General features: G+C 31.6%; 1 protein-coding gene across 13 annotated transcripts in view; it reads left to right on the top strand.

Moving 5' to 3' along the window:
- Positions 1-23,543, top strand: part of PMCA (plasma membrane calcium-transporting ATPase 3) — a 198,763-nt gene that overhangs the window by 155,640 nt on the left and 19,580 nt on the right. For all 13 annotated transcript variants that reach the window (XM_088191137.1, XM_088191128.1, XM_088191136.1 and 10 more), the window contains 20 exons: positions 1,968-2,040; positions 7,046-7,214; positions 7,672-7,863; positions 7,925-8,045; positions 8,120-8,285; positions 8,357-8,567; positions 9,593-9,628; positions 10,776-10,945; positions 11,018-11,233; positions 11,301-11,543; positions 11,617-11,855; positions 13,530-13,692; positions 13,757-13,858; positions 13,924-14,103; positions 14,174-14,368; positions 14,442-14,648; positions 14,719-14,917; positions 14,990-15,201; positions 15,271-15,422; positions 15,865-16,000. In XM_088191137.1, coding sequence (XP_088047263.1) covers positions 7,058-7,214; positions 7,672-7,863; positions 7,925-8,045; positions 8,120-8,285; positions 8,357-8,567; positions 9,593-9,628; positions 10,776-10,945; positions 11,018-11,233; positions 11,301-11,543; positions 11,617-11,855; positions 13,530-13,692; positions 13,757-13,858; positions 13,924-14,103; positions 14,174-14,368; positions 14,442-14,648; positions 14,719-14,917; positions 14,990-15,201; positions 15,271-15,422; positions 15,865-16,000 — 3,297 coding nt within the window. In that variant the 5' untranslated portion in view covers positions 1,968-2,040; positions 7,046-7,057. The remainder of the gene's footprint in view (positions 1-1,967; positions 2,041-7,045; positions 7,215-7,671; positions 7,864-7,924; positions 8,046-8,119; positions 8,286-8,356; positions 8,568-9,592; positions 9,629-10,775; positions 10,946-11,017; positions 11,234-11,300; positions 11,544-11,616; positions 11,856-13,529; positions 13,693-13,756; positions 13,859-13,923; positions 14,104-14,173; positions 14,369-14,441; positions 14,649-14,718; positions 14,918-14,989; positions 15,202-15,270; positions 15,423-15,864; positions 16,001-23,543) is intronic.

The raw sequence follows: 23,543 nt of genomic DNA, 5'->3' as shown, positions 1-23,543 counted from the left end.
ATGTTCGATTTTATATTATGTATTATAGAAAAAGTAAATATAAATCCTTTTCCTGGCTTATGCAATTATTTGAAACGGAAAGACTAGGCAATAATGTAATGCGGGTACCTGTAAGCGTATTTCATCCGTCAAGTGCTCTCTAATCTGCTTAAATATGAAATAAATCAAACCTGATAAGCTGACTGAGGTCGGTCGACGAAAAGATCTCTCGTCTCGTGAGCTGAAGAAGGCGAACCTCACAGTTCGTATGCCCAATCATGAGAATTTCTCCAGATTTAGGCCTTAGAGCAGGTATTAAACTCCGAAGCTTATAGTGTTCTCACAATTTAAACTATTTTACATTTCATTTTTTTTTAGTAAAATAATCTAAAATAAGATTTCATTTATTTTTTTGCCTGATTTTTTTTGTTCAGATGAGTTGTATTTAATTATATATAGGAATAATTTGAATTGCATTGTTTTTGCAATACTACCCTTTTTAATTGTCACACATAATTTAGCAGGTGCGCGTGCAGATGAGGCGTCAATTGGATATGATAGATATTATGGTTGTCAATCGTTGATCCCCACAATTACATATGGCACATATGTAGAGCTTATTCAGAGTATTTGTAATGTGTTCTAAAAAAATAGGGAATTTGTCTAAGGATTGGCAGTGGCGGATCAAGCTTTTTGGAGCCTCCGAGTTGGAATATATGTGTATATATATAAAAATTATAAATACTATAATCTTAAATTTTAATGTAATTATATAAAAAAAATAATGGATTTTTAAAATCGTATTAAAGTTGAGCATCTGAAAATTTGTTGAAATCATCAAGAATTAACTATGTGTTGAATAAGGGGAAAAAAATATTTAGGGTCATTGATGTTGGTATAGTTTTAATGTAAATTCACAATTAACTTGATCACAAATGCTGTATAAATTCACTAGAAAAATATTTATTACAAATATATAAAAATTCAGACATCTGATAATTAATGTGTAGGTCCCAATTTATATTTATATTTATATATTTTTATTTTGGCCAAAACTTGCCGGCACTGAAAACACTGGCGTGACAGATTCTCTCGACTGGCAACCTCTCGTCGCGTCGGTTCAAACGCCGTTGCGGGCCCGCGCCCCGTCTTTTTATTTACCATATAAACAACTTTAAATTTCAATAAATATACTTTAATTTTTGAGTCAAATATTTATTTACATATTAAATAAGTCAGATACAGAAGTAAAGAGGGTTTAATATATTAAGGAACTGTGGAGCAGTAGAAAAGGAGATGAAACAAACTCGCATCTTTTCATTTCCTCAAATATAAATGGAGAGTACTTGATCAGAAGAGCCTCGGACGCCTGGGATGAAGGTTCATTAATATTTTAGTAGCACCTATTTACTTTGATTTGAGTTCGTTTATGAGGCATTCCTCTTGATATTAAACTTCGAAAAAGTTCTAGCGTCCTGCGGCTCTCTCATTCTTCGACCCTCAAGTGCTTTCTTATGTACCCTTTAGTTTTCCAATATAATGGATAAATAGCGTTGAATGTTTGATGAAGCTGAATGAACTATATCCGCTTCCTGGCTATATTCAGTTACCGTATTTGTCAAGCTTGTAGAGCACCTTAATCTTCTAGTCAATTGCTTAACATTTATCCAACAGCACCTCAAAGTATGTATGTACACATCGTACACCCACTCCGTTATTTCACTTTCATCGAGTGCAATACATCTTCACACCCTCGAAGGTCCCTTCGTTCGGCAGAAGACGTTCGCCGTATTTATACGTCGTAAACTTTCACACCATCCAACGCTCCCCCGTAATTCACCCTTATAAATTATGTACGTCGCGAACTGCCTGTTTTCATATCGCGCTTCCGCTTTTAAACTTCTCGGAAACAAATACGCAACGATGCCCTTTTAAAGGAAATTAAAAAGTGTTGCTTACTACAATAATTTCGTTTTTTTTTGTTTCAGATCTTGCGTAAAATAGGGCCGCGGCCGCGGTAGTGCCCGGCACTGAAACTAACGACGGGTCAGGGAAACACAGGTATGTGTAATTTATTACTATTATTAACATTAACATTGCTTTAGTGACCAAGATGTTTTAAGCCAAGATCAAAATCTCATGAAATCATATTACTAGACATGATTTTATTTCTATATTTTTTTATAATCGATAATACATAATAAATTAGTTAAATTTTTTATAGTAAAATCATTACTATAAAAAATATAGTAATGATTTTACTGTCTATAAATTTGTTCAAAATATAAAAGGACAGAATAGCGTGGTCCGTAACGTCTCAGACTAATAACTCTGAGGTTGCGAGTTCGATCCCTGATCCCTGAATTTTTATTTTAAAATCGGTCTCAGCTGCATTGACAACATATAACAATCAATAAAAAAATATTTTGCTGTACGATATACGATAGTTTATATTATATTTATATTTATTAATCGGAACAAAAACGAATCATTTTAAATTTCTAGCACCTCGAGTTGTCAACTTATTCACATATCCTATACGGGACTAACCCTTTGAGCTTAGCATTAATTTGTATTCAAATTAGTTACACAAAATGACTTAATAAGTTCCCCGAACAATCTCAAAGTATTTCAACAAATAAATTTAACAATACTTAATAAAATAAGTTTACCAATTGATCAGATAAATTTGTTAAAGTTAAATAACGACGCATCATTGAAAATGGTTCATTTAAACAAGAATTCAACAACTGGAAAGTCTTTCATACACAATGTTTAAAATTGATAATATACTTAAATATTTGCAAGTTTTGCAGTGATAAGATAAACTCGACGTTGAAGTCTCAACGATTTTATAGACGTGTTATTTCGAAACTGTTTTTGACATGGAAAGTATATGTATTATTAATAGTTTTATAGTTAGTTTTTCTTTCGGATTTTTATAAAAGGGTGATACACTTTCCTTAATAAAAATAACGTAATAGTTTGCAGCGATCTGTTATGAACTTCTGCGTTTATATTAATTAAGGTGATCTGATATTCTCTTTTGAGAAGGATTGTCTTCTTTGTCCTCCACGAGCAAACATTTTCCCGGTAATTTTTTTTAATGATATTATCTTACAATAAAAAAATCAGAGTTGCTCTCTTTGATATTTTCAAAATCTGGTCATCTTATATTAATCGTCATATATATGATCATGCGTACCGTCGTTCTTCGTCGCCGCCGTAAATGTTCTCAGTATTTTATTTAAGCGTACGTTTTATATTTAAACCGTTAATTATATTATTAATTTGTATTGCTATCCAAAATAGTTTTAAAGTGTATTTTAATGTCCAAACTTAATTCGCTTTTAAAGCAAAATTTGACCCTTCGTGTATTTTTAACAGCCCTTTAATTAGTTTACAAGGCAATCTAACCCCTATTTAACGGGCCACCCCAGCGGGGTTGTTTGCTCGTTTACGATATTCCAATTTAAATCGTTAACATCCCCCGCTGAAAGTTTCTAATGAACAGTGCAAATGACCCAGCGCTCAAGATCTCACGCATAGTTTATTGATTCGTTTATTATTCATAAATCATTACGTTTTCTACGAACTTTATGATGTCATGGTAGTGAGCAATAGTTACTGTGTGTCGAACAACTTTCAACATTAGCTATCAGTGAATCATCCTCTCTACCACAGCTGAATATGCTCGGCGATAATAAATTCTGTCAATAGACTTATGAGTACTTTAGCCAACTATGTATTTTTTTATGGATAAAAAAGTAAACAAAAATATATTTTTTAACTTAATGTCCATGACCTGTAGTAACACACAGTTTTTTTTAAATATTGAATTGATTGCCTTGTAAACAAAGAGTCTGGTCCCGCCCCGAATCATCGAGAGTGGTCAGAGAACCGAGAACTTGAAGGGACGTTAGACTTCCCCCCATTTTCTCAAGTGTTATGATACTCAGAAATTTACATCCTTTAGATGCTTGAGTCAGGAACTGGAATACACGATGCGACAATTCAACCGATATAAACCTAGACAGAACCACTTTTTATTTCGACTTGGAATTTCAAAGTTGTGAACAGAAAACTGTTGCGCTTTAAAATAATACATATAAAAACTTGACCTAACGTAACCATAATTACCTCAAGTTTCAAGCGTTTTTGCTACGATCAGAATTCGGCAACCTTTTCAACCTCGCGAGTCACATTCGATTTAATCTAGTTTTAATTAGCGTGCTGCATGTATAAATAGATAATTTTTAATAAACACTGTCGTAAAAATATCTGAAAAATTAAGGTTTATTCAACCGTGCAATGAAATTTTTGTCACTAGTTGTCGATCCGCGTTTTAGATAATCATTCCTTGTACGTGCATAAACATCAAGGTTACCATTAAAAAAAATTGTTCTGTTACCAAAAAATCGCCTGATGACCAGCGTGACGTACGCAAATTCACTCGATTCATACCACCTTCGAAACTGCGGATGCTGCGAATTTACATTCACCAATTAAGCCCCCATCCGCCATGCGTGTCTATCTGGCCAATTAGGAAATTCGCCATTATACCGAAAAATTTAATAGTTTATGTCATGTTTTCTACTCAAAAAGATGTAGATAACGATTTATCGCTCTAGTTTACAGCTATCGGAACTCTGCTGGAATCGATCTTGACACGCCTATGCAGCATTTTCCACTTTCATTAACTCACCCGTTGGTTTGTTATACGTTGTGAATCGTCGTTTTGTCGAAGTTTCGTTCGCAAATTGTTTTTTTGCTGGTGCAAAATATGAATGTTGCCTAGTAAATGGCCAAATAAAATCGGCCTCACAGTACTCCCTCTCAAGCAATTTATAATTTCGAAATTCAAATAGGACCAGATACCATGGTGAATGAGTAGATGTTGCTCTAAAAAAAGTGCATGGCCAAAATAAAAAAATATATGGCCCTAATCGCTTTTTAGAAGGAAAAAATACCCTTCTTGGAAAAAAATAAATTTTAACAAAAAGTATTTATGTATGAGCCTATAAAAAAACAAAATGTTAGGTTAGGTTAAAATAGATAATAGTTTATTTATTTTATAAATCTTTCGTTTAATTTGTAACAACTGTGTAAACAGAATTAACAACTACTAAGTAGGTGGTGAGGCACCAGACTGAAATCAGTGATACTATTTCAATAATTATAAACTATTTTTACAAGTCTTTCAATTATATTAGACATCGATTCATATCAATGGTGTATCTTGCTGTTCATTATTTTATTTTCCTTACTAACCTAATTGTAACACAAGTAGTACGATTACGACACGTTTAATGTCTATAATAAAAAAATATATACCATACACGAAATTTTATGTAGTGAAATAATCGTATTCAAAAATAGGAAACAGAAGGAAAGACGTAAAAAAATCGTATATGTTTCTTGATATAAAATAAAGCAATAAAAATAATTTTATATATTTCATTCTGAGAAATAAAAACAATAAAGATGATTTGGTATATTACCTACATAAACATTTAATACACTAGTATCTACGTAAAAAATATAAATAAATCGAAAGTTTTCTATATGTATTTAATAATAATATAAGTGTATTGTCATATTATATTTTTGACGATTATGACGCATGAATAATGATGTTGTATTTTATACAATATAATATTACTTAATTCCAAACATAATCAAGTTTGGTGCTTATATACTTTTGATTAGTAAGATTATGCATTCCCTGCTAATTCTTCTCAGTGCGTGAAAGCTCTTTTACTTTGAGAGGGTTATCATATTTTAATGAATTAGTGCCTTTTCATCTTGGCAACTAATCGTTCGCAATTTCCCCCCGTCTCGATCGGCCCGCGAGGGATGATTCATCACAAGTTTTCCGGCGAAAATTCGTTCGATCACGGTTTCCGGTACGTAACTTTTGCAGCTTCCGGCTTTTCCGCTTTTCTTCTTCATGCAGCGAACGAGCTCCGTTAATATTTCATTCGCGCTCGCCTGGGCGCCCCGAAGTTCCTACTGATTTTTGCATGCCAATTAATAGCTCGCGAAAACCAGCGTTTTCCGAACGACCGATTTTGGAATTATGAAAGCTGCTCCATTATAATCAGTATTTTTTTCTTAAAACTAAAGCATACATATGCAGTGCTCACGGTTTTATTGCTTTTGACGTGAATTTTTGACTTCTGAGAAGTGATAATTGTTTTTTTTGCGCTCTCCTATTGGTCAAAATTCGGTTTAGATATGCTTCATTCGCTTCTCAATTATTGTTATATAAAGTTTTAATGTGAACGCTAGATAACCGAGCGTTTCCACTGCGACGGCATTATTTTATTGCTTTTGACGTGGATTTGAATTTGGCCAGAAAAATGCATGTCATTTAATGAAATACTACAAATCTTAATGAAATGGAAATATTAAAAAAACTACCACTGACTAATCGACTTTTGCCCCCCTCTAGAAAAATCTGAAATGTCGTCCCTGGCGACACATCGACTGTTAAGGCCAAAATGTTCCAAACGTACGTGTCGTTTAGGTTAGGTTTGGGTTTGAACAGCAAATGGACGTTTCGCAACCGTCGATAATTTAAAAACAACCATTTATTGTAATTATAGATCATCACATATTAAATTTTGATTATTTAATATTAAATTTTGTTTCAATTATTGACCATTTTATTTACATGTTTTTCTTATGGATAATAAATTTAGAAAACTATTTTATTTTTATAAAATACTAACAACTAATAAAACGAAAACTGCTACCTAATTATATATATATGAAATCAACATTTAAATCAGGTGTTAGGTAATAGTGATAATTTGGTAAATAGATCCTGGTCACAAAAGCAATGTTTTTAGAAGTAATAGCCATTTTCTATGATTTTTAAATCAAGTAACAAAAAAAAAAAACATTGTAATAAACGTGAAATCTATTGGAGACTTTTTTTACTCTTAGTTTTTATAAAAAAAAAACATGATTGCTTAGCTGCCAATTATTACCGAAGCAAATTATTATAGCTTGTGTATGTTTTGTAAATTTTTTTGTACTTAATCTCATCCAAAAATTACAGATCTGGCTCGCGATGGCGACAATAGACGGGCGGCCGGCGCAGTACGGCGTGACGCTGAAGCAACTGCGCGAGCTGATGGAACACCGCGGCCAAGAAGGTATCCAGAAGCTCAACCAACTCGGCGGCACGCAGGAAATATGCAGGAAACTTTACACCTCGCCCAACGAAGGTACGACTCTCCGTAATCTAATAAAAAACAATCACCCAGAGCTACGTTTCAATTATTCATACATGCCCAAAAACTATAAAATACGCGGGTTAGACCTTTAAGAGTCTCCCCTCGATGTCCGCACGTCAAATTAGCCGTCGACTTTTTTTTTAAATTTATTAAGGACCCTCGTAGGGTCCTGTGTTGAAATTTTAATTTTTCCACATAAATATTTTATATATATTATATATACGGGAAAGAGCGAACTGGCATTGGTCAGTGGTCGTTCATTGATTTTCACTCAACGCCGACTTTGACACGCCCTGACGTTATGATAACTTGGACGTCTGTTTGTATTGTCTCCGTTTGATAAAGTGGAATCAATCTATTATTCACTCTCATTTATAATTTGTTAAATTGAACTTTGAGTGATATTGCTATTTATTTTTATACTAATTTTTATGATTTGTTTATTCAGGATTAAGCGGTTCAAAAGCAGACACAGAGCATCGAAGAGAAACGTTCGGCTCAAATACGATTCCTCCCAAACCACCCAAGACATTCCTAACACTCGTGTGGGAAGCCCTGCAAGACGTTACTCTTATCATTCTCGAGGTGGCCGCACTCGTATCGCTCGTACTTTCATTTTACAAACCGCCCGATGACGAAGGTATGCATATTGTCGATAATAAAATCATGAACCGTAATTCACGTGATTTATAAAATTTCAGCATTTCTTGAAGAAGAGGAAGAACACTATACATGGATCGAAGGTCTAGCCATCCTCATCTCAGTTATTGTTGTTGTTATTGTAACTGCGTTTAATGATTACACTAAAGAAAGACAATTTAGGTATCGTTTGCGATGATCAACTTGTGTTCGTATTCCATGTCGTGTTCATTTACTAATCTATGTGCCATTTATAGAGGTTTACAATCCCGAATAGAAGGTGAACATAAGTTTTCTGTGATTCGACAAAGTGAAGTGAAACAAATCTCAGTAGGTGATATAATCGTCGGAGACATTTGCCAAATTAAATACGGTGACCTTTTACCAGCGGACGGTGTCCTCATTCAGAGCAATGATCTTAAAGTATGATTCGATTTTATTTTAAATATACAATCGTTTATGGCGGATCTATCTTAAAATATGGAACTCGATAGGTTGATGAGTCGTCTCTCACCGGTGAATCCGATCATGTCAAAAAAGGCGAACACTTTGACCCTATGGTATTGTCGGGCACGCACGTCATGGAAGGCTCCGGAAAGATGCTGGTCACCGCCGTCGGTGTCAACTCGCAGGCCGGCATCATCTTCACTCTGCTCGGCGCCGCTGTCGATCAGCAAGAGCAGCACATCAAGAAGATGAAAAAAGGTTATTTATTATTTAGATCGAATACCAAATCTAAATAACTATAATCAATCAATCTTATTTATGTAGATACGTCACCCAAAATATACTATCGTGTTTTGATCAGATTATATTATTTGAAACTACCGTTACTTTGATTAGTGACACGAAGAGTGATTTTTCTGTTTTTATCTTAATTGATAATTCATTGCTCATATGACGTTACGTGTTTGTGAAGAAATTCGATAACAAATTTTGACATATAGTTTATAATTAAATAAACTATCGGTGGCTAAGTTATTTTAAAATAATTGTTTTATTATAAATCTTCTAAATCTTTAAAATCACTTTTCCTACCATCTTCTAAAAAATACAAATAAAATATACCAATTAAAATATCTCTGTATTAGCAAGTATTTGCATGGACAATTATTATCGTAAAATTTCTATCCCCCGTACCCCAGTTTTAATGTTAATTACTAAATGTATATCTAGATTTTTATCTGTGATCTCTCTAAAATGTTTTTGCTTTAAAATTATCTATAGATATTCATAGAATGACGTATTGTATATGTTCTAATACATACTTTTAAAGCAAAGACAATTGCGGTAGCTATTTATATTCGTGTATTCCCTCTAGCTATGTATTATTCATCTATATATGTATATATAAATATTATATTATATATATATATCGACTATAATCATACCTAACCACAGTTCAAAGTTGGATCCGTCGATTATTTATTATTTATGTTAATTCTATTCGTCCATCGCATGATTATATAATATTATTTATCAAGTATTAATTTGTGTATATTTAATTTTTATTTCTATACAGATTTTTATATGATTATGAATTTATATTATATATTTTTTAATTTTTATCTTTACCCCTCTCTTTCCCGACCTGCTGCACGTTTGATGTCTCAACCCCCCAAAAAAACCGTTGCCTTGTTGATGTGTCACCGTCGTGTAAAACTGAAATATTGAATTGGCGTGACTTGTTGCCGCATGCCATCGTTAATGTCAACTGCAAATCTACACAGAGGCTAAAAAGCAGAAGAAGAAGAAGAGCTTGACAGGTAATATGTTTGTACCAAACACAGTTTTGCCATTATCGTTTTATTTTATTAACAATACATTGAATTTTGATTGAGCATTCACCGTTAATATTTTTTCATTTAAAATGAAAAGCCAAAATCTCTTTTGATTGCCGAAATCCGATTCATCTGTAAAGTATTTGCTTCTTGGGCAAATAACATTTTTAAATTATGTAATATTAATCCCAAAAGACTCGGCAATCAAAAGGTTAAGATCAGAATACGCTTTCATGCGGCTAAGTTTGATCTGTTCAGAGATCAAGTTTTTATATTTTATATTTTTAACACTACAGAAATATTGAATAAGCACCATTTTCTTGAATGCTATATTGATCCCATTGCATGTCAGTAATACATTTGAGTTCTTAGATATTTGCTTGTCATTTAATGTTATAAAACTATAATGTTAAATAAAAAAAATAAATAAACAACTCTAATGACTTGAATTTATGTTTTTAACGTTGAATAAGAAATGTTCTCCTGAATATGTAGGGTGGGTCTTTATTTTTTAATTAATCATTGCTTTTTATATATCAATCGAAAAAGTGGTTTAAAAAACAACCATAGTCACAAAAAAATAAAATTTTACACGAAAGAGTAAAAAATATTTTTCTTTATTATATTCCTATTTTAATACCTCAAATAAAATTTTAATATGTAAGAAATATGATACTATAATGCGTTTTGGATTAAATTTTTACCCAATATGTTATTATAATATGTCTTGTCTTTGATTCATAATATCCATAATATTCATTATCTTAACTGTATAGCGAAATCTATTACCATGAATTTTAAGCAACAAAAACTAGTATGGTGAACTTTTGTGTCATGAATTTCTAGATCAATACAACTAATTTCAGCTACCAATATCATGGGTTATGGGTGCTAATATTTTTATATTCTTAATGTTCATTGATTTAAAAAAACTATTGAACCACTTTGAATGTAAACTATTGTATAATATATAAACTTCATGAGCTTGTATTTGAAGTATGGTTGTGTTAATACAATAATACTGAATTGAGAATTTATATAATTTTTTTCTCAACAGAAATCTTGACACGTCACTAATTTTTTAACCGTTACATTTGTCATGTTTGTATTACACCGATTCTTAAATGCTCAGGTGACGAAGAAGCTGGTGTCACCAGTAACAATCATGTGTCACAAGAGGAGGACAATCACGTGTCGGTCGCTCCGGCTTCGGGCGGTGAATCTGGCGGGGGTGGCGGTGAAAGTAGTCACAAAAAAGAAAAATCTGTACTTCAGGCCAAACTGACAAAGCTCGCAATACAAGTAATGTTATTTTACTATAATATATGCATAATCTTTTCTTCTCAACTTACTAATTGATATATTTTTTTATAGATTGGTTACGCTGGTTCTACGATCGCCGTCCTTACTGTGATTATACTCGTCATCCAGTTCTGCGTGAAGACTTTCGTTATAGATCAAAAGCAATGGAAAGCCACTTACGTCGGCTACCTGGTAAAACATCTAATCATTGGTGTCACCGTGCTCGTGGTGGCCGTACCTGAAGGCTTGCCGTTGGCTGTTACGCTCTCTTTAGCCTATTCTGTTAAAGTATTTACCGCTTCATATATTTAATCTGTATTTAATTTATTATTTATTAATGAACATATATTTCTAGAAAATGATGTTGGATAACAATCTGGTGCGACATTTGGATGCCTGCGAAACGATGGGTAACGCAACAGCAATCTGCTCCGATAAGACTGGTACCTTAACCACCAATAGAATGACTGTAGTTCAATCATATATTTGTGAAAAACTATGTAAGGTCACACCGAGATTTACGGATATCCCTTCTTTTGTTGGGGAAACAATTGTACAGGGTATATCGATAAACAGTGCATACACAAGCAGAATTATGGTAATTATATCACAATGTAAAATATTTCCGATCTTCCGATTTGATGAACATATTCCGTTTATAAAATCGACAGCCTGCTGTGGATTCGTCATCAGCGTCTATGCAAGTAGGAAATAAGACAGAGTGCTCGCTGTTGGGATTTGTGACCGCCCTAAACCGCAGCTACCAGGGTGTGCGCGATGACTACCCCGAGGAATCGTTCACTAGGGTGTATACATTTAACTCCGTCCGCAAAAGTATGTCCACTATAATCCCATACAAAGGCGGCTATCGGTTGTTTACCAAAGGTGCCTCAGAAATGGTGTTAAAAAAGTAAGTCTGCTTTATTTTTAATATACATACATATATCTAGTCGATCCTCAAGGGATCCGGTAGAGGTTCGAAAGTGGAATGAAAGAACGATATGGTGTGGCGTTGTTTATTCGCAGCGGCGTCGTGGTAGGACGGGTTAGTGCCAGTCCTCGCCGTACGACGGCCGGCTGCCGGAGAAAGAAGAGCGTTTTGCAGCAAACAGGCTGCTTTATAGGCACGCTTTCGGCCTTGACAATGTTTATGTTGGCCGTAACCCAGTATACAATATACAAACTTAATCCTACAGCTTATATACTAACTTAATCCTACATATATATAAAATCTAGTATTATGCTGTTAACCCTTTAACGCCAGAGACTAATTAGTGAGTCATCTGTTATTTATTTTCATGCATCAGTACCTCTTTCTGAAAATAAATATACAATAATTTTTACAATTTAAAAAAAATATAAATAATTAATTTGTTTGAAAAATTAATAAACATACAATAATTTGTACAATTTAAAAAAAATGGAAATAATTCATTTGTTTTAAAAAAATAATTTGTTTAAAAAATGAATTGACAAGTGAGTCACTAGCGTTTTATTGGTTAAGGGGTGCTGACTTTCGGATTTTGTTGCTGAGTGCTGTGAGTTATTTAGTATCAAGCAGCGATTTCGAATGAGGAAGATTCTTGGTTGTAGCAGACAGTTTCCTATGTAGTCATTTGGGAGTTGGGGAAGCTGAAATGACGCCCCTGATTCTAAACCATAAATTCTTGGGTTATCTCTCAAATAAAATATTAAAAAAACAGTATCCTGAAAATATTTTGTAAAATACGTCATTTTAGTGAAATCGTATCGGAGTACATTTACACTGGTAAATATATAAATTTTTACCAGTGAAAATATAATTTATCTGGCAGGCGCTAATACAAATATATGATTTCAACTTTTCCGTATGTATATATACATTTACAGTGTGTCTAATAAGAATGTGTCCGACATAACTTTTGAACTATTTATTATAAAAAAAAATTACACATATAGCAATTATTATGTACTACGACACTTTTATAACAATACGTCGTCATTTTAATGGCATAATTTATACCAAGTTTACGGCGTACTCTAGAGGCAAAGATCGCCAAATTAAACGAGTCTGTCGAAATAGTTGCTGAATTGCATATGCTTTTTTCCATCAAACTTCTGCTTCATTAATCCCCAGTCATTTTCAATGGGACTCGCATCTAGCGACTGTGATAGCCAGTCTAACGTGATGTTAGATGTCCATGAAGAGTCAAAGTTCCAAATCCTTGTTTTCAAAAACATCCCCAAACATGCACCTTAACCGAGTGTTTAACTGTCCGCTGGAGAAGCCTGCTGGTGGAAGTAGATCAATTTTGGTTTATTGTTATTAGCAGTTGTAAATACAAAAGTGTAAGTACGCCGGGTGATTGGTGATGTGATTTATACTATATAGCTTGAACGAATGGGAGAGATGGCAAACTTAGAACCAATTGTGTTATTGCTTAGCTCCGCTTCCGATACATCCCTTAGTGAAAGTTAAACTTCTAAGGTACCTATTTATGGGTGACCGTCTGATAATTACAAATGATACATATTGTACAATGAGTATTTTTTCTAGAAGTGTATGGCCATTATTGCAACCCGTACTCAATGTTTTATTTTGCAGATGTGCTTTTATTTATGGACATGACGGCCATTTGGAGAAATTCACAAGGGACATGCAAGAACGCCTTCTCCATCAAGTGATTGAACCCATGGCTTGTGATGGTCTGCGAACTATTTCAGTTGCATTTAGAGATTTTGTACCAGGGAAAGCTGAAATCAATCAAGTAATTATTTAATATTAAAACTTATTATCATAATGTTATATAATATATAATTCTTCATCAATAGGTACACATTGACTCTGAACCCAACTGGGACGATGAAGAAAACATTGTTAATAACCTAACGTGTCTGTGCGTCGTCGGAATTGAAGATCCAGTTCGACCAGAAGTGAGTCTCTATCGATGTATATATGTTACGGAAATTGATGAGATTTTAAACGCATATTTTTATAGGTACCTGATGCTATAAGGAAATGTCAGAAAGCTGGAATAACAGTGAGAATGGTAACGGGCGACAACGTCAACACTGCTCGTTCGATCGCCACTAAATGCGGAATAATCAAACCTACCGACGACTTCATAATCATCGAAGGAAAGGAATTCAACAGGCGAATCAGAGACGCTAATGGAACCGTAAGTTTAATAATTATAAATTTAGATTTGCTGAATCGTATGAGATGTTTATTTGAATAAATGTGCATAGGTACAACAACATTTACTGGATAAAGTATGGCCGAAGTTAAGGGTATTGGCTAGATCGTCTCCCACTGATAAATATACGCTCGTAAAAGGCATGATTGATTCAAAGCTTTTCGATACACGTGAGGTAGTCGCCGTAACTGGCGACGGCACCAACGACGGTCCGGCTCTCAAAAAAGCCGATGTCGGATTCGCTATGGTAATATCTGACTATATATTTATAAGGTAATTTGAAGATTTTTTTAAAGCAAGTGTCTTTTTTTTCTTTATAGGGTATCGCTGGTACTGATGTCGCCAAAGAAGCGTCCGACATTATCCTAACGGACGACAACTTCTCGTCGATTGTAAAAGCCGTCATGTGGGGTCGTAACGTGTATGATTCGATTGCCAAATTTCTTCAGTTTCAACTGACTGTGAACGTTGTGGCTGTCATTGTTGCCTTCATCGGTGCTTGCGCCATCCAAGACAGTCCTCTAAAGGTAATTTGGTTTTTATTAACAATTTGTAAATTAATAGATGTGTTGCTATTTATTTATTTTATTATCGTAGGCGGTGCAAATGTTGTGGGTGAATCTTATTATGGATACCTTAGCGTCGTTGGCTCTAGCCACCGAAATGCCAACTCCTGACCTTCTTTTACGAAAGCCTTATGGTCGGACCAAACCTCTTATAAGTCGTACCATGATGAAGAATATTCTAGGACAAGCCGTTTATCAGTTAATCGTAATATTTACGTTATTGTTTATCGGTGAGTATTTTTTTTATCGATACGCAATATAAACTCAATGATTCTCATTACAATATAATTTCATTATTTCAGGCGACGTATTACTGGACATTCCTTCAGGGCGCGGTCAACAACTAAACGCCGAACCCACACAACACTTCACTGTTATTTTCAACACGTTTGTAATGATGACGATATTCAACGAGTTCAATGCTCGAAAGATTCACGGTCAGAGAAATGTGTTCCAAGGTATATTTACTAATCCCATATTTTATTCTATATGGATTGGAACCGGCGTGTCACAGGTGAGTTTCATTTTTGCGGTATTCCAATCGATACGTGTAGATGTGAATCTGAACTTTCATTATTCGTAGATCGTTATTGTTCAATACGGTAAAATGGCCTTTAGCACAAAAGGATTGTCGCTAGAGCAATGGCTCTGGTGCCTGTTTTTCGGCATCGGAACGCTCATATGGGGACAGATTGTCACGTCGATTCCCACCAGAAAGATACCCAAGAAATTATCGTGAGTATTATTTATCTCTGATAAGATTAAATTTCTCTATGTCGGAATAGAGATGACTGATTATTGAAGACTTGACTTATTAATTATAAACATTATTTTTTTGTAATAAATTATAAAAAATATAAAACGTAGATTTATTTTTTAAAAAAAACACCAATAAATACAAATTTCCTTAAATTTTTTTTTACAAAATAAAGGTAATTTATGCATTTTATTTGACATGAAATTTAATATTTTATTACTTAACACTTTCGTTGCCGCGACTAAATATTGATATAGTAGATATTAAAAAATATAATTTTTACTCTGAAGCAAATACTCTAATAACTGAATATTTTTGCAATGATTATGTTAAATAAAATTATATCTGATTTCGGAAACCAAAGGGTTAATCATTCACTCGAGTACACTTTTGAATGTGCGTCGTTTATTTTTGTGATAGATGGGGTCGCGGTCAGCCTGACGAGTACACAGAAGCTATTCACCTCGGCGACGAGAAGTTCGATCCAGACTCCGATAAGAAACCGCGCGCCGGTCAGATATTGTGGATTCGCGGCCTCACTCGCTTGCAGACACAGGTACACATATCCTTGCCATGTCCGAATCCTAATCGTCCATGTGTTTATCTATATATCTACGACTGTTATAACTCTGTCTTCTCTCTCTATCTATCTATCTCTCTGTCTATCCTAACTAACTGTTTCTGATTTTCTAATCAGATTTATCACGATTACATTTATGCACCTTATGTTTCTTTTACGACCATTCTCGCATTTATCGGCGACTTTGAGCCCAAAAACGACGGTTTAAAGTCGTCAATTTTTCTCTTTACTTTTTCAAAAAGATACAATGTCATATGCAATTATTGCAATATTTTTAAAATATTTCGTCACACACATGAATCGTTATGTTATAAATAATAATACACACCGACGTAAATGCTGATGTTATTTGACACATTTGTAACAATGATTGAATAATTATTAACATCAACAATTACGGATTAGGTTTCGCTTATGTTATTAAAATTAAATAAAGCACTTACACAATCATACAAACACAAACACTTTTTCAAAATTTATACATTGATTTTTTATTAACATGTATAGACATTCTAAAAAAAATTGGCATTGTGACAGTAACATTTACATTCTCATATTCAGTTTATCCCTATTTTTTATTCCCTTTTTTATTTATTATTGTGTTTTATGAGTTTAAATAAGTTTTAAATAAATCATTATAACAAATTTATTTAAAGCTTATTTTCTTTATTAACCATTTTTTTATTGTAGTATCTAATATTATTTATGTTTCAGTTTTTTTTTTTTTAGAAGGATTTTATTTATATTTATTTGTTGTATTTTTTAAAAATTCACACTATTTATAAATTATCACACTGTGTATATAATTTAAATGTTAATGTAAATTTTTGTACATAATATGCATATGACTAACTTGTGTGTTATTAATATATTTAAAAAAAACTATTTATAGTCGTATTAACAAAATAATCTAATTACTAAATATTGTGGATTTTTAAAATAATTTATTTTCAAAGGTAAAGTTATGTATTTATTAATAAATCAATGCGAAAAAATACGTAACTTTACCCAATTTATTTTATAATTTATCTAATTGCATTTTGTTCCTGTTTTAATTTACCGAACATAATGTTTTTCTAGTGTTTATTATATATGTTTTGGTTGAATAATTTTGCTTGTTCTGCTCCTGCCCCCTGCCAGCATTTGATCAAAAGTATTTTTGTTTGGTTTTTATTTACTACATCCCCCATCGTTACTTAATTATCATCAATATAAAATCGATACTGTATTTATACTTTTGTGTGTTGTGTTTTTTTTTTTGTATTAATTATTTATTTCCGTTCATCTATGTGATAATTTCTCACATACGCATCATAGACAATCTAAAAAATATTAAACATGAGTTCTATATCTACACATATTCATAAAAAACATGATACATAAATTAAATATCTTATCTATAGTCTCGCATGGTATTTATATGATTTTTCCGTTTTGTTCTTCATTGTTGGTTTTAAATATTCATTAATGTGAGGAATATAATATAATATATTTCTCATCGTACTAACGATGGCTTAATATAATTACGCGTACGTACGTAAACTGCATACGGAACGATGTAGTGATTATTATTTTTATCAACTCCGTTTGACTAATATTTTAACTGTCAGTTTTTTTGCATTTTAATAATAACAACACTCCTGGTTATAATATAAATTGCGATATCGACATATACCCATATATAACATGTGAATGGAAACCTAAACAGTTTTTAAAATATCTAAACGATGAATGAGCGAAGGATGTTACCATAAAACGTTACTATATTATGGAAAAGTTTATTATTTTTAATTTAAAAAAATATTTCGAGTACACATATATACAGTAGGCTAAGCTACGGTTCATCTACGTATATACTCATCAGTCCCATCTTCACCAGAATTATACACACTTTTACACTCACCTGCAAAATTTATTATAACAATTTTTAAATACAATGATATTTTTATGATGGCTGAATATATTTAACTGATTTTCAATGACGAATTTGACATTTCCCGTGTCTTCACTTTAAAGTTGTATATATAAATATTTTAGATCGACTCTTATTGTTTGTAGTGGTTCTTATTTTATTTCATTTTTATTTTAATGAAGCTTTGATGTGTTGTGTCGTTCAGTAAACAATACAAAAAAGTTTTGTCTGCCAGTAGTAGTGTATATGACTATTTTATGTGTATGTGTAATCACTGTTATTTTGTGAATCGTACGACTTTATATATATACATATATAATATATATATGAATGGTGAAAGTTCCGTATATGACATTTCTATAATTAAAAATTGAATCTAAAATATGTCTTTATACTAAACTTTTACTTTAGTTTATGATATAGTATTAAAATATACTCTTTACTATATAGTTACTATCGATATGTAATTAATAGCTTTATATTGAATAATATATAATCGAATAGGATTTTAATTTTTATTTTTAAATACTTTTTTTTACGTATAGACAAACTTTATAAATGTTTATGTATAGTCAATTTAAGCGTATGATGAAATTGATGTATGTATCTGTTGGGGGCGCAGCCGACGCGGTTCATTCTGGAGACGGAGGTGTAGGGGGCGCCAGGGGGTGGCTGCCTATGCGGTGTGCACCCCACGGTACAGCACTATTACATCATCCCTATTCCTATTGTCCTAATATCCTTCCTTGACTCGTTGACGTTAACGTGACACGCTAGTCTTCTACTCCTACGTACTTCAAATGCACACTTCAATACAGGATAGAACAAATTCTTAATATATATATTCATACGTACATAATGAACGTTTTATATTCATTATATGCGTGAATAACTTGACAACTCGATTATGAAATTTTAAATTATTCTGTTTTTTAACTGTAATGTACGTGCCATTTTATTGTATGAATATTTTTATAAATATGTTAAATGAAATAAAGTATTTCTCAGCGATACACCTACACATTAAATTGATTAAAGGAATATATAAATATTATATCAATTCACTAATACAGTCAAACGTATGAGTGCTGCCAGTCTTTTTGCTTCATACAGGAGTGATTTCCGCATACAGAGATTTTCAATATTCAATTTTCTACCTTAAATTTCTGAATTTATACAGAATAATTCCGATGTCCAATGTTTTTATTCGTTCACAATAATTGTTTCGACTTTGACTAATATTATAATAATTATTTTGTAATAATATTTTGACATGTACACTGAGTGTACATCACCGGTAAAGATAAGTTAAGATTAAACCAAAACTATTAATTAAATTATAAAAATTAATTTATGCAATTATTTAATTTCAATTATTAATAAATTAGTATTTTGAATTAAATAATTTAATAATCATTAAATACTACAAATTTATTTTAACAAAATAGTAAATTAAATTATTTTAAATTTAAAATCACATTACGTAAAAAACATCAAAATATTTTTGACTTGTCAAGTTATTCACGCCCACAACGAATATACATATATTTTATTTCTGTGCTTATGATTCAAACAGATCATTATTATATTATGTATTTAATTTTTGTATTGAACGTTCGATTTGATTAATTTTTTAATGTGTTCATCCCTGATCCTAGTTTTGAATTGTTTTTGATTTGAATGAGTTAATCCACCGAACAGTGCGATTATTTCTAGCGTTTGCACTCAGTTGCACCTGTCTTAGTAAACCGACGATCCTTAACCATCACATATCCTTTATTAATCGTCTGCCTCGTCCTTTATATTTATACCGCGTTGTTGTCAGGTTTGGTATCATTTATTTCACACTGCAATTTTTCAGACCGTCTATGTGTATTTTTTTTAAATTTTTATTTACCAATCAAAATCGAGCACCTTTTTTCATGCAACAAGAAAATAAATTCGGTCTGAGATCTTGTAATAATTTCAAATTTAACAACCTTTGTCCCATATATATATAAATATATATATATATACACACCTGTACTTTTGTATGCCTCGCATTGTTAATAGTACCTCCCTAATGGCAATGCCCCCTCCCTCGTCTTTTTTTACCATCTAGTTCTCATGCTAGATACGCTTGTGTTCTATGATACCTTCGATCGGCACTTCTTCATTAGCTGTTATGTGTCCTTGATTTGAGCTCGTGTAGCCTGAACACACCTTTAATCCCCTCTTATTTTTATATATATACATATGTGATCAAAATCATTTTAATTAAACAATGTGATATAATTACCATTCATATGTAAATGTCCTCATATTAAAGAAAAATTATTAACAATTAATATGGGGACACGATTAAAATTATAGAATAATACCTAATTATTTTTAAGAACATGTTCAATACGATAGATTATGGTATTATTTTTAAAATGTTAAATGTTGGCTGGGTTTTTATTTTTTGAAATTTTTTGAAAAGGAATGATTCGTTTAAATACCATTCATGATGACATCACATGACATATTGAATTTATATATTGGTTTAAAATTTAAATATACATACATTTCAAGACGACAGTTTGTATATCGTTTGATTTATATTTTAGAAAAACGCTTGCTATTTTAGATCTATACGAAACGATAGTCTTGATCGAGTATACACGAATTAGCTTCATTTAGAAAGTTGTACGTAGTTTTTAATCTAGTTGAACTTTAAAAATACACCATAGTTATGTAAAACGTTTTTCAATGTACTTGTGTTATATTATTTTTTTTGACTTGGTAGTGATTTTTTTTAGATCTTTGTTGTATTCATTCTTTTGATAAGGTGTGTTTGCATGCGTTTCACTAGCAAATGATTGAATTTTGATCGTTTTTAGATATCAACAAATTATTTTATATTTTTTAAATCAAGAAAAAGTAATTTTTTTTCTATTATGATCAATGATAAGAACGGCAATTTATTTTATTTATGTAAATAAAATATGTGTCATGTTGTATTTTTTTCTAATTGATCCAGATATGCTATTAAGAACATTTTATCTGTAACGGAATATTTCTTTATTTAACACTTATTAACAGGCAAATATCTAAACTCAAATAAATTGACGCGCAATCGAATTAATATAGCATTCACGAAAAATGTGCTCATTCAATATAACTGTAGTCTTAGACAAATTAAAACTTGCTCTCTGAATAGTTTAAACTTAGCCGTCGAGTTTTTAAGCCCGTTGATTGCTAAGCTTTTTGGGATTACCATCTAAAAATCGATTTACATATTCGGAAAAATATTATTTGCCCCTAAAGCAAATAACCTACAGTTTATTAAAGGTGTATGTGTTTCTTTATTCAATGATGATGTCAAATCTGATAATTTTCGCCACAGTTGCAAAACTAATATATCGGATTTTGGCAATCAAATAGTTAAAAAAGTTTGTTGGTCTATTTTGTGTGTCCTAAGTTTGATTCCCCATAATAGAATATTTTTTTTATTATACACAATGTCGTTGTGTATGATCATAAAGACCCCAAAAATTCTGTTTTGTTCGATATACATTTTTTTTAAATATTTGGAAACTACCAAAAAATTTCTGATTTTTTAGTCTTGAGTATTGTTACTTAATAATTTTTTTTTTTTATGTTATTATTAGTACATCTGGACATCTTAGATAAATTATGACCTACGCTATTTTTAAAATATGTACCGTAACTGTTCATATCATAAAAAAATTTATGAAATAGTAAATGATTAAATTTTGATTGTTTTTGAATAACAAGAAATCATTATATATTTTTTTAAAGACATAAAGTAGTTATTTTAAAATATAAACACATATGATCGATCATGAAAACGGCAATTTATTTTTTCTATTGGATTCAGATGTGTTAAAGAACAACATATTATATATAACGGTATATTTTTTTATAAGTCACTTTTGGTCACAACATAATAAATTTTACACTATTAACTCTTTACTTGCCGAAATCTGATACATCGGCTTTTATATGCTTAAACATAATTAGATCATCTCTGAATTTCTAAATCGAATACATTTTAATAAGCTGTAAATAAAATTTTATACTATTCCCAATAAGCTCAGCAGCCAAAGGATTAAGTTAGTAGTATCAGCGAGATACTTTAGAGACGGCAATATATTTTAAAAATCTCTGATTTACAAACTTACGCCTGTCTGAGTATTGTTAATTTTTTTTGTATTTAGAATTATTAGTACATCTTGATATCTTAGATAAATTATGATCTACGATATTTTTAAATTATGTGCAGTAACCGTTCATATCATAAAAAAAATAATGTTATGAAATAGTAAATGATTTAATTTTTAATATTGAGAAATCATTAGTATATATTTTTTAAATGACATAAAGTAGTTATTTTAAAAAATAAACACTTATGATCGATCATGAAAATGGCAATTTGTTTTTTCTATTGGATCCAGATGTGCTAAAGAACAACATATATATAACGGCATATTTTTTTAAAAGACACTATTGGTCACAACATGATAAATTTTATACTACATATTAACCCTTTAATTGCCGAAATCTGATACATCGGCTTTTATATACTTAGACAAAATTGCCAAATCTGATTAGATCATCTCTGTATTTCTGAATCGGATACATTTTAATAGGCTGTAAATAACATTTTATACTATGTAATATTTAGATACTATTAAGTTAGTAGTATCAGTGAGATACTTTAGAGACTGCAATATATTTAAAAACTACTAAAAAATCTCTGATTTACAAACTTACGCCTGTCTGAGTATAGTTAATATTTTTATTGTATTTAGAATTATTAGTACATCTGGATATCTTAGATAAAATATGATCGATAATATTTTTAAAGTATGCGTGGTTCATATTGTAAAAAAATAATGTTTTATATTTTACGTTATTATTGTCTTTGCCTCAGTGATATTTTTTATGAATATATAATTCTGTTTATCCGAATCATTTCGTTAAAAAAGTAAAGGTTTCCGTTCACTATCGTATTTTAACATTTATGATATACGATTTTTGATCCATTTATTATATATATAATACAATAGTACATTTCATTAATGAATATTTTTAAGCAATAACGTTTTTTGTTCGCTCGATGAAAAGATTGCAATATACTTATAAGTTTTTTATATGTATATTATCGATGACACATTAGTTTCTACCTATCTTGTATCTATTATCTGCGAAATGCAAACGAGTTTGTCTCTTTCCCAATTCTTCAACATTTCGCCTTCTTCTCATTCGTCACGATGGTTCTCTCTACTTCGTGATTTATGATCAATTTTGTTACTATGCAATACTTCGGGCACATATTTTCTATTTTGTTTATTTAGTTTTGTAAACTTATAAAATGTATACGATGCACTCTTCGATAGCGTGTTTTGCTAACGCTTCTTCTTTATGTCATGCTATGTTTCTCTTCTCTTCCGCGATGAATTCAGTCAACATTTGTACTCGTGCAAACTTGTAAATCTTTTTCCGTTTCCGTATCCGATTGTATGATTTACTATTGTCGAATATGACTTTCTTGGTTTGATCGATGCGATCGACCAGAAAAGTCCACTCGACGTTAAATTCATTTAATAGATTTATCGAATC

The sequence above is a fragment of the Plectrocnemia conspersa genome, unplaced genomic scaffold, assembly GCF_051122295.1.
Source record: "Plectrocnemia conspersa isolate PC_06_02 unplaced genomic scaffold, ASM5112229v1 ptg000008l, whole genome shotgun sequence".
Taxonomy (NCBI): Eukaryota; Metazoa; Arthropoda; class Insecta; order Trichoptera; family Polycentropodidae; genus Plectrocnemia; species Plectrocnemia conspersa.
The sequence above is the reverse complement of the archived record's forward strand: the minus strand, read 5'-3'. Positions and strand labels throughout refer to the sequence as shown.